Source organism: Strix aluco, chromosome 29, assembly GCF_031877795.1.
Source record: "Strix aluco isolate bStrAlu1 chromosome 29, bStrAlu1.hap1, whole genome shotgun sequence".
Lineage (NCBI taxonomy): Eukaryota > Metazoa > Chordata > Aves > Strigiformes > Strigidae > Strix > Strix aluco.
The window spans coordinates 5,751,808-5,765,785 of record NC_133959.1 but is presented as its reverse complement, the minus strand read 5'-3'; the positions used below and the strand labels follow the sequence as shown (position 1 = coordinate 5,765,785).

General features: G+C 57.9%; 1 protein-coding gene across 2 annotated transcripts; it reads left to right on the top strand.

The window, feature by feature from the left end:
* Positions 1-2,681: 2,681 nt before the first annotated feature.
* ANGPTL4 (angiopoietin like 4) lies at positions 2,682-12,411 on the top strand. 2 transcript variants are annotated; one of them, XM_074808835.1, is made up of 7 exons: positions 2,682-3,203; positions 4,200-4,310; positions 4,781-4,910; positions 9,346-9,459; positions 9,546-9,641; positions 9,945-10,220; positions 10,787-12,411. In XM_074808835.1, exons 1-7 carry the CDS (start codon positions 2,688-2,690, stop codon positions 10,966-10,968), a joined length of 1,425 nt encoding a protein of 474 aa, XP_074664936.1. In that variant the 5' UTR covers positions 2,682-2,687; the 3' UTR covers positions 10,969-12,411. The 2 variants fall into 2 exon arrangements, with proteins under 2 accessions (XP_074664936.1, XP_074664935.1); XM_074808834.1 differs by having other exon boundaries at positions 9,921-10,220.
* Positions 12,412-13,978: the final 1,567 nt, after the last annotated feature.

The window sequence follows — 13,978 nt, the reverse complement described above, 5'->3', positions numbered from 1 at the left end:
TCCGGGGTTGTGGTGGGTACGGCAGCAGATCTGTCCCTTGGGGGGCAGAGGTACAACATCTGGCATGACCTGGGAGTGCGAGAGGCACAGGCCAGCCCAAGGGGCACAGGCCAGCCCCAGGTGCCATGCAGGGGACCCCAGGCACTGCAGAGAACCCTGATGCTCTCACCCTGCCGGAGGGTGACCCCTTCCCCTCCCCACCACCCCCCCCCAGCACATCCCCAGCTCCCCTTCAGCAACTGCAGCAGAGTGAGCGCAGAGGGGCCCCCCCAAACCACAAAGTTTTGGAAAAAGCAACAACCACAATTTGCATTTTTTGTTGTTTCTTTTTCCCCTGCAGTGTTTCCTATCTGGGTTTGTTTTTTTTTTCCTTCTTTTCTTTTTTCCTCATTTGAAAAATTCCTTCTGACCATGAAACAAATGAGAAAACACCCGGAGGGTGGCGGAGGGGGCTGGGGGCTCTCTGGACTCTCTGCTTGCTGAAATTTCCCAAATTCCTCCTTCCCCAGCTTCTACCTCTGTGACTCCTCCCTGTGTTGTCACTGCTGGGTGCTTGCCCTGAGGCCTCTCACTCACCCTTTCTGCAAGCAGCAGCCTGGGAAATGCTTGGAGACGGCTGAGGCCCAGAAGAACAAGAAACTGGTGGCTGGTATTTATTCCTGCAGGAGCCTCGTACACCTTTGTACATAAACACACCTACACTGAAGAGATGCTTCGCTCCCAACAACAGGGAGTTTATCCCTGCAAAGGAAAAAGATGGGAGACCCTGAATATTAGTTGCCTCCTTGTGCACAGGAACATAAGTTTAGCTGATGGAAGCATTGGGTGCGCACGTCATCGCTTCGGCAAGGCTGAGTACCATGGGAGAGGCTGGGCTTAAAAATCAGCTCTGCGAAACTGCAGCTAAATAGAGTGGCAGATCTCAAATGCAGACTCTTGGCAAAAAATCCTCAGGGAAGAGCTGTGCGGGGCGGGAAAGCCGTTCCTGATGGCCACTGCCCTTGGGAAACTCTTGTGCCACCACCCTGCTTGCACCCCCAGGTGACACGGGGACTCCTGGAAGGGTAAATCCTGCTGCCAGGTGGTTTTGGATAAAATGAAAAAGCTTCTCCCCCGGGCTGGACAGGCCATGCCTGGGATACTGGGCTGGGGGTAGCAGCGGTGGGGTGGAGGCAGAACTGCTGTGGGCTTCTGTGGTGAGCTCGGCACAAGCCCCCACTGCAGCCTTGGTCCCACGGGGCCTCGCCGTCAGCCAGACGGGTGCAGGCAGGGCCCAGCAAGGGGTGGGAAGTGGGAATTTAGCCCCTAAAGGTGGTGCAGATGGGAACGCAGCTCCCTGCTCTAGGATGCGCTTTGTAGAGGAGGGACTGAGCGCTGGAGCGGCAGGAGGAAACACCCGGCTGAGAGGGAGCAGAAGGGCTCCATCTGCTCTTATCTGAAAAGAACCGAGAGTGGTTCCATCACGGTGTGTGAATTCCTTCACAGGGAGAAAAAGCAGAAACTGAAAATCCCTTTAAGCTGGTGAAAAAAGGCAGGACAAGGGGGAAGAGCTGGTAACCAGAATCCAAGACACTTGCAAACGAAATAAGATGCACATTTTTCACAGGGGGATGATTGAAGTCTTAGAGAGGGAGGGAATTAATCCTTGGCAGCCCGGGACATGGGGAGCATTTAGAGGAGGGAATGTCCTGCTCACCCCGGGCACGCAGAGGAGCTGACCCCAGGCGTGCACCCTCCCCAGGGCTGGCAGCACCCTGCAGAGCATCACCCAGGAGCCCTGTGCCTGCAGAGTGCACCCATGACGGGGCTGGGGCCACCCAGCAGAGCCCTGCACCCACAGCGGGCACCCATTCTGGGGCCCCCAGCACCCATTAGGGCATGGGCTGGGAGCCCTGTGCCTGCAGCACCCACCCACCCCAAGGCCAGCAGCTCCCAGCAGGGCAAGGCCTGGGGAGAGGAGGCAGGTGCAGGCACACGGTGGGGCAGCAACGTGGCTGGGGCTCCATGGGGGGGGGTCGAGTGACAGCGCTGGTGGGGATGAGGGTCCCCAGTGTAAGGTGAGGGGCAGAGCAGTCAGCAGGGATGGGATGGGAATGGGCATGGGGATGGGGATGGGATGGGGATGGGAATGGGGATGGGAATGGGGATGGGATGGGGATGGGATGGGGATGGGAATGGGGATGGGATGGGGATAGGATGGGGATAGGATGGGGATGGGATGGGGATAGGAATTGGGATGGGGATGGGGACAAGGATGGGAATGGGAATGGGAATTGGGATGGGGACAAGGACCGGGATGTGGATGGGAATGGGGATGGGATGGGGATGGGAACGAGAATGGGGATGGGAATGGGGATGGGGATGGGGACGGAGTTGGGGACAGGGATGGGAATTGGGACGGGGATGGGAACGGGGATGGGAATGGGGATGAGACAGGGATGGGACAAGGATGGGAAAGGGTGCGAGGACGGGCGCGGGCAGGGCTCAGCGGCGAGGGACCGAGGCTGCCCCGGGCGGGGGGTGCGGCCAGGGCTCGGAGCCGGGGCCGGCGGGGGAGGGCGAACAAAGCGGCGGGGCGGGCGGGCGGGGAGGGGCCGGTCCCGGGGCCCTCCCCGCCGCGGGGCGCGGGCGGCGATAAAAGCGGGGGCGCGGCGGCGGGGCGCGGACTGGGAGGCGGCCGGGCAGCCATGCAGCTCGCCGGGGCAGCGCTGCTGCTGTGCGCCGCCGCCACGGCCACCGCGGGACCGGCACCTGCAGCGGGGCGACCCGGGGCCGAGCGGCGGGCGGCGGCGGGCAAGGAGCGGCGGGCGCAGTTCGCCTCCTGGGACGAGGTGAACGTGATCGCCCACGGGCTGCTGCAGCTCGGCCACGGCCTGAAGGAGCATGTGGACCGCACCAAGGGGCAGATGCGGGAGCTCGGCAGCCGCCTGAGCGCCCACAACAGCTCCATGGGGCGGCTGCTGCGCCAGGCGCGGGAGGCGCAGGAGCGGGGCGAGCGGCTGCGGGCCAGCGTGCGGGAGCTGGAGGGCCGCGGCCGGCAGCTCCTCAACCTCTCCGAGGCTCTGCGGCAGCGCCTGGAGGAGGTGGCGGCCGACAAAGCCGCGATCCAGGGGCGGCTGGAGCAGCTGGAGGGTCGCGTCCGGCTGGCGCTGCAGGCGCGACCCGCCGGGAACCAGAGCGCCAGGGACCTGGGAGCGCTGGAGGTGAGCACCGCCCGCCGCCCCGGGGGCACCGGCAGCGACCGGGGGGAGCCGCCCCGGGGGCAGCGGGAGCGACCCGGGGGGGCGGGGGGAGACCCGACCCACCCAGGCGCCGGGAGCGACCCAAGGAGTGGGGACACACACACCAGACCCCCCCGGAGGTACCGGGAGCGACCCAAGGAGTGGGGACACACACACCAGACCCCCCCCGGGGTACCGGGAGTGACCCAAGGAGTGGGGACACACACACCAGACCCCCCTCGGGGTACCGGGAGCGACCCAAGGAGTGGGGACACACACACCAGACCCCCCCGGAGGTACCGGGAGCGACCCAAGGAGTGGGGACACACACACCAGACCCCCCTCGGGGTACCGGGAGCGACCCAAGGAGTGGGGACACACACATCAGACCCCCCCGGAGGTACCGGGAGCGACCCAAGGAGTGGGGACACAGACACCAGACACCCCCCCCCCGGAGGTACCGGGAGCGACCCAAGGAGTGGGGACACACACACCAGACCCCCCCGGAGGTACCGGGAGTGACCCAAGGAGTGGGGACACACACACCAGACCCCCCCGGAGGTACCAGGAGCGACCCAAGGGGTGAGATGGGGGACACACACACCAGATCCACCCGGGGTACCAGGACCAGTGTGGAGGGAAGTGGGGAGGGGTCGCTGCCTTACCGGGAAGAGTGATGGGAGACCCGGCCCTCCTGGGGCAACGGGAGCAGCTGTAAGAGGGCGGCTGTGGGGAGCTGCCCTCCCGGGACACGGTGGGCAGCCTGGAGGGGTGGGGGGGACCCGACCCTCTTGGGACACGGGGAGCAGCGGGTGAGGATCGGCCTCAGGAGAGCGGTGGGGGGACCTGATGGTCCTGGGGGCACCGGGAGCATCCGTGGGGACCAGCCCTGCCGGGGGGACCTGGCTCGTGTGATACGTGCAGCAGAGCTGGATCTCCCCAGAGCTGCGGGGTTCACCTGGCTCTTCCCCCCCGCAGTCCCTGATGGATGCACAGAACTTGCGAATTGAGGAGCTCTTGCAGAAGATCAAGCAGCAGCAGTACAAGCTGGACAAGCAGAATCTGCAGATTAAGAGCCTGCAGAGCAAGGTGAGCTCCCACCCCGCTCTGCGGCTGGGGGACCGCAGCCTGGTCCTGCACGCCTGGCACAGCCCTCTGGTGACAGGAGAACCGGCTGTGCCGCTGCTCCCCGGCTTTGGGGACCCTACAAAGGCCATGGCCTTGGTGCCACAGCTTTGGTGCAAGGGAGCAGACTGCAAGATCCCCAGTATTTGCACCGAGCAAGAGGAGGAATTGGTGTGTGGGAACGGAGCCTCTCCGGGCTCGTCCTTTGAGTTTATCTGCAGAATGAACTCGTTAGCATGGGTGTGAAAAAACCACAATAATTTCTGGCTTTGTGAGCCTCAGGTATCTCATATTCCTCCAGGTTTCCGGGCAAGTTCAGCCCCAACTCTGGTCACAGGGGAGCGGCTGGCGGCTTGGCTGATCAGCTCCACTGAGTAACAGTGTGGAAAATGAGCTGAGATAAAACTGTTCTGACTTGTGCATTTTTTTTCTAGGTCAATCTACTGATCCCCTTACACCTGAAAGACAACAAAACACAGTCTCCAAAGTGGAAGATGAACCTGAAGAGCCTCAGCCTCACTAACCAGAGCCAAAATGCTAGTGGGGAGCCCGTGCTGACACAGAGTGAGTACCTGCTCATGCCACCCCACTCTGTGCTGGAGCAAACCTGCAGCAGTTGCAACCGTTTGGAAACAAAAGGTTTAGTTGTCCTGAGTCAGGATGTGAGATTTGCTTGCAAAACTGGAGCTTGGGAGTTTGGCCAGACTGAGGGGATCTGGAGCACAGGCAGGATCCTAGCCTTCTGGATCAGTATTAGTCCAGCAGGAATTTAAGGATTTAAGAGGAATTTTTCTGCCTGATATTAAGAATGCAGTGGGGAGTGAACACTGATAGCAGGTATTTGTCAAAGAGGATTGGCAGGTTGTGGGGATGAATGCAGGCGGGAAAGGAGGATCTCTGCTCCTCGGAGTTAACTCTTGTTCACCTGCTCTCACTTTACCAGGCAGAGTCTGCTTCTGCCTGTCTGCTGGCAGAGGGGAGGCTTGGCAGAGGGAGCTAGATCCTTGTGCATCTGTCTCCCTTGGCTCGTATTTAGGGCTCATACATGAAAGACAAGTGCCTCAGCTTGCACTATGCTGAGCTGCAGCAAACGCCCAGGCAGGAAGGCACCGGGCACTCACAACCCCGGGAAACCAAAGCAGGCAAGTGGATGCTGCATCTGGAGCATCCTCTCTGCTGGCGAGGGGGCTGGAGGGGCTCCTGCAGAGTGAAGAGCAGCAGAGCGGGTGTCCCCAGCTGCGCTGCATCCTGCAGCTTCCCTCCCAGATAGGAACTGGTGTCCCCGCAGGGTTTGCTGGCCAGGAGCAGCTGCTCTCGTGTTATGTCAGCTAAATCACGGTGCTGGCTCCGTCTGTGCAGCTGTCTGGGGACGTCCAGTGCGAGCCAAACAGAAACCAGGCAGGGTGAGAATGCATGGGGAAATCCTGCCCCAGGGCTTAACACAAGGATAGCTATGGGAAAACACATGGTAATTTGTACATGGAGCCTGGAGCTGTCACTGGTGTGCCTGAAAGCTGGGCCGGCAGAACAAAGAGCTGCAGAATCAATGCAGATAAGGAGAGAGATGGGACACGGGGCTCCAAACCCCCAGTGCTTGGCTCGGTGGGGCTGGCCAGCCCTCAGCAGGGCTACGTGAGGTCTCGCTCAGTCAGAGCAGCACTAGCGAGCCTGAACACTGTCCCAAAATCTTTCTCCCCCACCTTGTTTTTTCCCAGCTCTACTTTGTGGCTTGCCCTCAGTGTGTCAGAGAATCCCAGAATCGTTTGGGTTGGAAGGGACCTTTAAAGATCATCTAGTCCAACCAACTAATCCAACCCCCCTGCTCCGCTCTCGGGTTATGTTGGAAGTGGGCTGCAGGGAGATGGGTTTGGGTCTTTGCTACTTACTGGTGGCAGATGCTGGCTGATGGGTGCAGTGACCCTTGTGAAGCATGGTGGGGGGCAGCGAGGGCCCACAGCCCCCGGGGATGCTGTGAGGTGGGAGGTGCGAGAGCTCAGCCCCTTCTTGTGCTGCGCTGTCTACGATGGGGAGACCCTGAGCATCCCCAGCACCCTGGGTGTCCCGACTCCCTCCCACCTGGCTGAGCTGTGAGCTCCCCCTTCTCTTGCCTAATCCCCGATGTTGATATCGCTGACAGAAAACAAACTGCCTTTCTTTCATTAGCAAGTTGAGTGAGTTTTCTGGCAAATCTTAGCACACAATATCTGGTGGGCCAGCCCTGTGTCCTCTGCCTGGGGAGGCTTGTGGCTGCTTTCAGAGCAGGCAAGTGCCAGGAAGGCTTGTGCCGCCGGCTCCCTGCCTATTGTCGGGCAGAGCTGCAGTGCTGGCGTGGCCCCGGGGAACAGCGATGAACTCCACCAGCAGCCCTTTCAGAAAGACCCTTTTATTTGCATCCAGTGAACACAAGTTTTTTCAGGCCAGAGATGGCACAGGGCCAAGCATGTGAAAGTTGAAGGCTTGAAGCAGCCTGGAGAGTGAAAGGTTTAATCGCTTGCAGAAAGAGGATCACATCTTTAGGCAGAGCCTGTGCTTTCTGGCAGCTGGCCGAGTAGGGGAAAGGTAGAACCCTGCTCACTCTCTCCCCGTGGCGCTGGGACTCCAAAATAATTGGGTTGGGTTGGGGAGGGTGAGGGGGAGGCGATGCAGACAGCTCCAGGCATGCCCTGCCATCCACAAGAAAGTATGTTTATCCCAGGTTGGTGACCTCCTGTCATGCCTGGAGATGCTGTTGGGTAAATACAGTGCCATGCCTGGGGCAGCTCCAGCCAGCCTTGTTGATTCTTCTGTCTTGTTTGGCTAAATAAAGGGGGAGGGAAAGAAAAACATCCAGAGCAGCCAGGAGGTCTTGTTGTTCTGCTGGTGCCATACGGATGTGCAACATGAACTGGAACTAACGAGCATGTTCCTCAAACAAAAAGATTGAGCCGAGGCTGTTCAAGCAGCTGCATCTCATTCAGCTGCTTGAAAGTCCCCATTGCACCAGGAAAACAGAAGAGATCCGAGTGCAGGGAGTGTGGACAGGGCCCAGAAAAAAAAAACAACACAGGGATGGGGTTGGCTTCTGCATGCTGGGGTCACTGAGAATCCTCCCAGGCACCGTCCCACCGGTGGTGGGAGAGGAAGCGAGGAGCTCTGCGGGGCTGGGTGAGCCCAGCAGCCTCCAGCACCTCCCTGCTGCTGTGTTTGAGAGCCGGGATCGCGGTGGGTGTGAGGTCAGGTTGTGGTTTCTCTTCCCCCGAGCCTCATTGGGCTTCCACAGCTACATTCACCTAGCAAGTGGGGATATTGGGAATGCACTTGGCCTCCCTGCAGTGCTGCGTGGCTTTGTGTGGTGGTGACCCTTTGTGCAAAACACCCGCCCTTGATCCGAGCGTGCACAGGCTCGGGGCCACACGCTTGTCCCGTGGGTGCGCTCGTGGGCTTGATAGCACCAGTCCCGGGCTGGTGTGGGCGCTGGGGTGCGAGGGATGCTAAGGGCAGGGCGAGTCCAGCCATGGTGCCTGCGGGCAGTGGGAGAGGGAGTGCCTGTGCCAAGGAGGGGAAAGTTCACCGTGGGGGGGGGGGTCTTGTGGGGGGGAAATGGGTGAAAGGTGGTGTCAGGTGACACATTGCTGTCCCCTGGGTCCCCCCCACACTGACCTTTCCTCTAGTTGTGGCTCCACTCCTTGCCCCAACGCAGCATCGGGGTGCCCAGCGAGGAGAGGGGCAGGGGGTGATGCCTTGCAGGGGCTGCTCTTGCCCTCTGCAACTCAGAAGCCCCATTTTTCCCCCCTTCTGCCCCATGCGAAGCCCCATGGCCACGGGGGAAGCCCCTCTCCCCGCTGCTGCCCCCATCATGGTGCCAGCCCTGACTCTGGGGTCAGCTACTGCAAGGGGGACCCTGCAGGGGGGCCGTGGGGGTTTCTAGCACCCTGGCACAGCCCAGGGCTTGTCTTCAGGTTTCTTCACCCGTCTGTCTTGGGGTTGTGCTGGCAGCAGCTGTGAGCCACCAAAATCCATCCCACCCTCATGCGGGGAGAACAGACCCCCTTTGTCTGGGGGTGACGGGGGCACCTGTCCCGGCTGACAAAGAGCCCCTTGACTGCGCTGACAGCCCGGGGGCTGAAGTCCCTGCACATCCTCCTGTGGCCTTTTGACTCGGGTTTTGTAACAGGTTTCTTCCCCCCCGCCCCGCTTCTGTCCCCGAGTGCTGCGGGTGGTGGTTCCTGGATGGACTTTTATCAGCACTGTTGAAACGGTGCTTTGCTGGCAGCTCGGGGCAAAGTCCCCACAGGGGCGGAAGGAGAGGCCTGGCTGGTGTGGGGATGGAGGGGGTGCAAGCTGGGGGGTGGCCTCACTGCGGGCAATCCACTGGTGCGATGAGCTGGGGCTCGCTGTGCTCCAGCCACCCCTTCCCTGCCCCAGTCGGTGTGTTTTGGGCAAAAGGGTCACCCCAGCCTGGCCCCACGTCTGCTGGTGGCAGGCTGCCCAGTGGGACATCGGGCTGGGGCCACCACAGTCACCAGGAGCAAGATGTCCTGTGCTGAATTCTCAGGTGCCTTCCTGACATCAGGACTTGGGGTTTGTTTCTGCTCCTGAGGCCCTTTGAGACTGCTTCAGCCTCGGGGTGGGATGGGGATGCTTGGCCCTGGATTGCCCTTGGTGTTAGCCCATCCCAAACAGGCTGCTCCTGCCTGGCACGGAGGGAGCTGGAAGCTCCTCGGGTCTCCCCTTGACGGGGAGCAGTGCTCTGTGGCCTAGGTCACCCCAAGCTTCTGCCTTGGATGGAAGCCCAAGGAGCTGTGTTTGGATAAACAGGAAGATACAGGGTCACAGCATTTAAAGATGCTGAAGTTGGAGGCTGTCCTCTCCAGCACGCGTCCGGAGCTGCAGCCACCGCTGTGCACAGCTGGCCAGGCTCGTGGCCAGGGCCGCAAGTGCTGGGGCTGTGGTAGGAGCAACCTGCTGAGGAACTGAGACTCAGGGCCATCTTCTCAATCGTTGTTTCCTTTCCCTGCAGAGCTCCCAGAGGATTGCCACCAGCTCTTCCTGGCCGGGCAGCAAAGCAGCGGGGTTTTCCAGGTGCAGCCTGCAGGGTCTCAGCCCTTCAAAGTCTACTGCGACATGACTGCAGGTAAAGCACTGGAGGTGTCCCCCAGCGCTTTGCACGGTGCTCTGGCAAACAGTAATCCCAACTGACTGCGTTCTTCCTTCCTGCAGAAGGTGGCTGGACAGTGATCCAGAGGCGCACAGATGGATCTGTGGACTTTGACCAGCTTTGGGATGCCTACAAGAATGGCTTTGGAGATCTTCATGGTAGGTGGATGATGGTGTCCATCTTCTTGTTGAGGGATAAGTGATATCTTAGCACAAGTTATTCCCCCTTGCTGGCCCCTGGAGATCTCTGTGCCAGGGCAGTGTTGGGCTGAGGAGGGCGGGGGGCCACTGCTTGCAGACCAAGAGTCCTTGGTCTTCCTGACTTATCCTGCAGGTGCCAGACAGTGATTCAAGTGCTACAGAGTCCTGGGTTGTCCCTGTTTGTCTCTGGAGCCTGTTCACGTGTCTTCTTTGCTCAGCATGTTTGTGTCCCTGCAGCCAATGCAGTGTGTCTTGTTTCAGGTGACTTCTGGCTGGGCCTGGAGAAGATACATCACCTTGTCCAAGAGGGAAGATACAATCTCCTGATTGAGCTGGAAGACTGGGAGGGAAATTCCCAGGTGGTTCAGTTTGTCTTCAGCCTTGGTGGTGAGAGCACAGCCTACATGCTCAATCTGCTGGGACCTCTGTCTGGAGAGCTGGAGAATGCCATTGGGGACTTCAGGCAGCTGCCCTTCTCCACTCGGGATCGCGACCACGACCTCAAAGCTGACACAAACTGTGCCAAACACCTCTCAGGTCAGTATGAGCTCCTCCTCCTCAGTGGTGTGCACTTTCCCTTCAGCCCTCTGCTGTCTTGTAGTGGCTGTGAGTGGGACAGTGACTCTGTGGGACTAGACTCCTTTGGTGTTGAGCCCAGCTTGTCCCCTGTTTCCCTGGGAAAGCTGCACCCTTAGGAGGAGCCGTGCAGGGAACCAGGAGGGAAGCTGAAACCAGGAGGAGTTCATGATTCAGGTCTTGGCCCAAGCATCTGTCTTCATAACAGCCTTTCTGGCTGCCACCTTGCTTGGAAACCTTTCAGGTGAAGCAGAGGTCAGTCCCCAGGCCTGAGATGGGGCTGCTGAAGGGTTTGAGGTGGTTTTGCATGCACGAAAGAGCAGCAGGGATTTGCAGATGCATCCTGAAGTCACACCTGTGCAAAGGTTTCCCAGTGCGTGGGACTCCACGTATGTACAAGGTGGTCTTGTAAGGTCCTGAGGCCCTGGAAAAGTGGGAAAAATGGGGGCAGCAGCTGCCTTGAACCTGGGTTTGTTTTCTGTCTGGAAATGCTGTGGGTTAAACCGGCCTCTGCGTTGCTTTGGTAGGTGGCTGGTGGTTCAGCACCTGTGGCCATGCCAACCTCAACGGGAAGTACTTCCGCTCCATCCCCCGCCAGAGGCACGAGCGCAAGCAGGGCATCTTCTGGAAGACATGGAGAGGCAGGTATTACCCGCTGAAGTCAACCACCATGAAAATCCAACCTGCAGCACTGGAAGCAGAGCCCTAAAGCTGCCACTTGAGACTTGACCTTCTCTGTGGAGCACTGATCTGAGCTCCATCACTTGGTGTTTACAGAAAACAAACCCATCCTCCCCAGGAAGTCCCCTGAGGAGTGTTTCTCTTGGTTAGCAGCCCATTAGTGGCATGACACAGCTCCTCGCTGTAAGTAAAACAGCTCCATGTTGTTGAAACCCCTGGATGGGAGCTCCCAAACCAGAAGAGGAGCCACCAGCAGGGAGATCCACCTCCAGAGCATTCACAAGGGTCTTCCAACCTGCCACGTGCTGCTGCAGCAAGTTCAAGTTGTCTGGTGCTTTCTGTCCTGTCTGAACACTTCTGTACTGGTTTTGATGAGCTGGGGCTGGGGGGAGGGGGAGCATGTGAAGTGTTTCACTACCCTGGACCCAAGAGTTGAGTACGGAGCCTTGCTGTGTCCTGTCTTTCACTGTTGTTCCCAAATGATGTCCTACGTACCCTTGTGTGAGAGCCCCCAGAGCCCCCTTCCCCTCCTGGTGCCGTGGGGCAGTGAGCCTTGGGCAGCTCCATCTGCACAGCCCCTGCTCTGGTGACTTCAGCCCGCTGAGAATATGGGTTTTGGTGGGTAGGCTGAAGGACACCCTGTGCAGACAGGGACCTCGGGCTCACTTGGCTTCCCTGGCCCCCACAGCTTCAAGCCCTGTATTTGTCTGTGCTGGAATTTGGTGGGAGCTGGGGAAACTTCTTCCTGCTCCAGGAGATGATGGGTGGGATCCTGCAGCCAGTTGCATGAGGGCCAGATCCTGGAGGGCTGAGTCTTAAGCTCTGCCTGGAGCCTACCAGTGTTGCTGGGGGTGGTTAGGACGAGCACTAGGACAGCACAGGTACAGAGCAGTGACTGTCCCTGGGCAGGACCAGCCCTGCTTTCCGCTGTAAATCCCCCTGGAGCGCTGCCCTCTCCCAACAGACTCCCCGTCATTTGCAGAGTGAATAGCACTGTCCCACGTGCATGCCCCAAATCTTGCTCCAAAGGGCCAGAGGACAACAGGGTTTCTTGGCGAGAGCCACACTGCCTTGTCGGGTACGTACCCTGATGTACAGGATCCCCTCTGCCTTTGGGGTGGGTGTCTGGGGAGAGGTGGGCAAGACAGGTCCCCAAAAACTGTTACAGGCCAAGCTGCCGTCTTGGGGCTTCCCAAGCATCCTGCCCTATTGAAGTCATATTGACTACTGTGCTAGAGCTCCTAGCTGCTAAATATTGTAAATAGTCATTTGTAGGATGTTGGATCCTGTCGATGAATTTCCTGTTTTAATTTGTTTCCATATTTAAATGCAGTGTTAATAACAATGTGGTGTAATTTATAAATGTTGATGCTGGAAAAAAAAACCAACTGTAGCTTGTGTATTTTAAACTCTTTTTTTTGTACTAAAATATCTTTTCTGAAGATGTCTTTTAATAAAAACAAGCCTGTAACTGTCCCGCCTGGATTATTTGCCCGATGTTACCAGTAGATGATGTGTGGGAACTGTGTAAGAACTCTGGATTCAGTTTATTTGTTGGGAGTTTGACCCGAGCACTGTGCTTCCTTCTGGCCTCAGTTCCGCTGTAGCCTTATAGAGCTCTCTGAGATAAATCCCTGCTATAGCCCCCAACAGTAATTTTTAGTCTGTTTGAAGTTTATGGACTTCTTAATTCCTTTTTCTCTCTGGAAATCGGGCCCTGGGGCAGCAAGTTTGGAAGAGATGATGAGCTGTCTTTTCTTATTCCCTGACGTCAGACCCTTGCAGCAGGCAGATATTCCTTGTAGGGGACTGGAAAATCCTGTGCCAACGCCTCGAACAAGAGCAGAGGCTGAGGTCTGAATTAGCTGGATGAATTAAAGTCAGGACAAGCCCCAATAAGTAGTAGCCTTCTCATACCATACATGTATAGTCATCTCCAACAGCATTTATTGCAGCTTCTGGGGAATGATTACATATGTAGGAATGAAATGAGCTGGGGCTGGAGTGGGAGCGTTGAAGGTGATGGGAGTAAACTCCAGCTGTGCTCATGATCCAAGACATGTGGCCTGATCTTGGAGCTGGAGGAAAGAGCAAGGGCTTCTATTTAGCTGGTCAAGGAAGTGGGACAAAAATTGCTCACGGCAGAAAGAAGAGATGAGAGAGCACTCTAGTCCCCTCGAGCAGCTGCGTAAATACCTGATGTACCTAAGCAAGGCCCCAGCTCCTGTGTCTGTGCCCCTTCCCTGGGGAAAAGCCTGGGGTTAATGATAGCCCCAAGCACAATTGCACAAACAGCCCATTATACCTGGCTCTGTGCTATCTATCTGCTCACTCTTGCATTCAGAAATACATTTTTAATGTTCCATTTGCTTAATTCAAAGCTTGTTTAGTCCCTGGGTGCACCAGCAGATACTGGAGTGCTGTGTTTTAGTCTGGATTCTAAAGTGATTAGACTAAGGTGTTATTTATGCATCAGATAGAAACTGGTGAAGGAGATTCGCTGTATTTATTCGTTGCCAGGGTTGGGGGGTTTTTTGGCAGATCTGGGGTTTGCTCACTACTGGTGCGTTTGATCTTCAGCATCTACAGGAGGTGCCCAGAGGACAACGCCAGCCAGTACCAAACACCAGCCGGGGGAAGGCTGAATGCCCAAATCTTACCTGGCCCAGGAACTACAGCTGCTGCTTTCTTTTGTGTCTCGGTCTTGCCCTGTTCTGCTGTGCAAGTCTCCACATCCCACCAGTGTCACTGCCACCCCGTGCCCCCAGACCACGGCTCCCACGCCAGAGCGTGTGGCATCCCAGGGCCCTTCCAAGGTCCTTCTGCAGAAGAAGCCATTCCTGGGTCTCTGTTTTCATGTGAAATCCCCCTGGAATCCTCCAGCTCTTTCATTTTTAACAATTACTTGAGCTGCAGCTTGTCCTAACGTCTGGGAGCCCAATGAAGGATGGGGCAGCTCCCTCCAGCGACAGTGAGAGAAACGGCATCGTGCGCTGCCGAAAGCACAAACACCCTTCGGGTTACGAAATGCTGCTGCT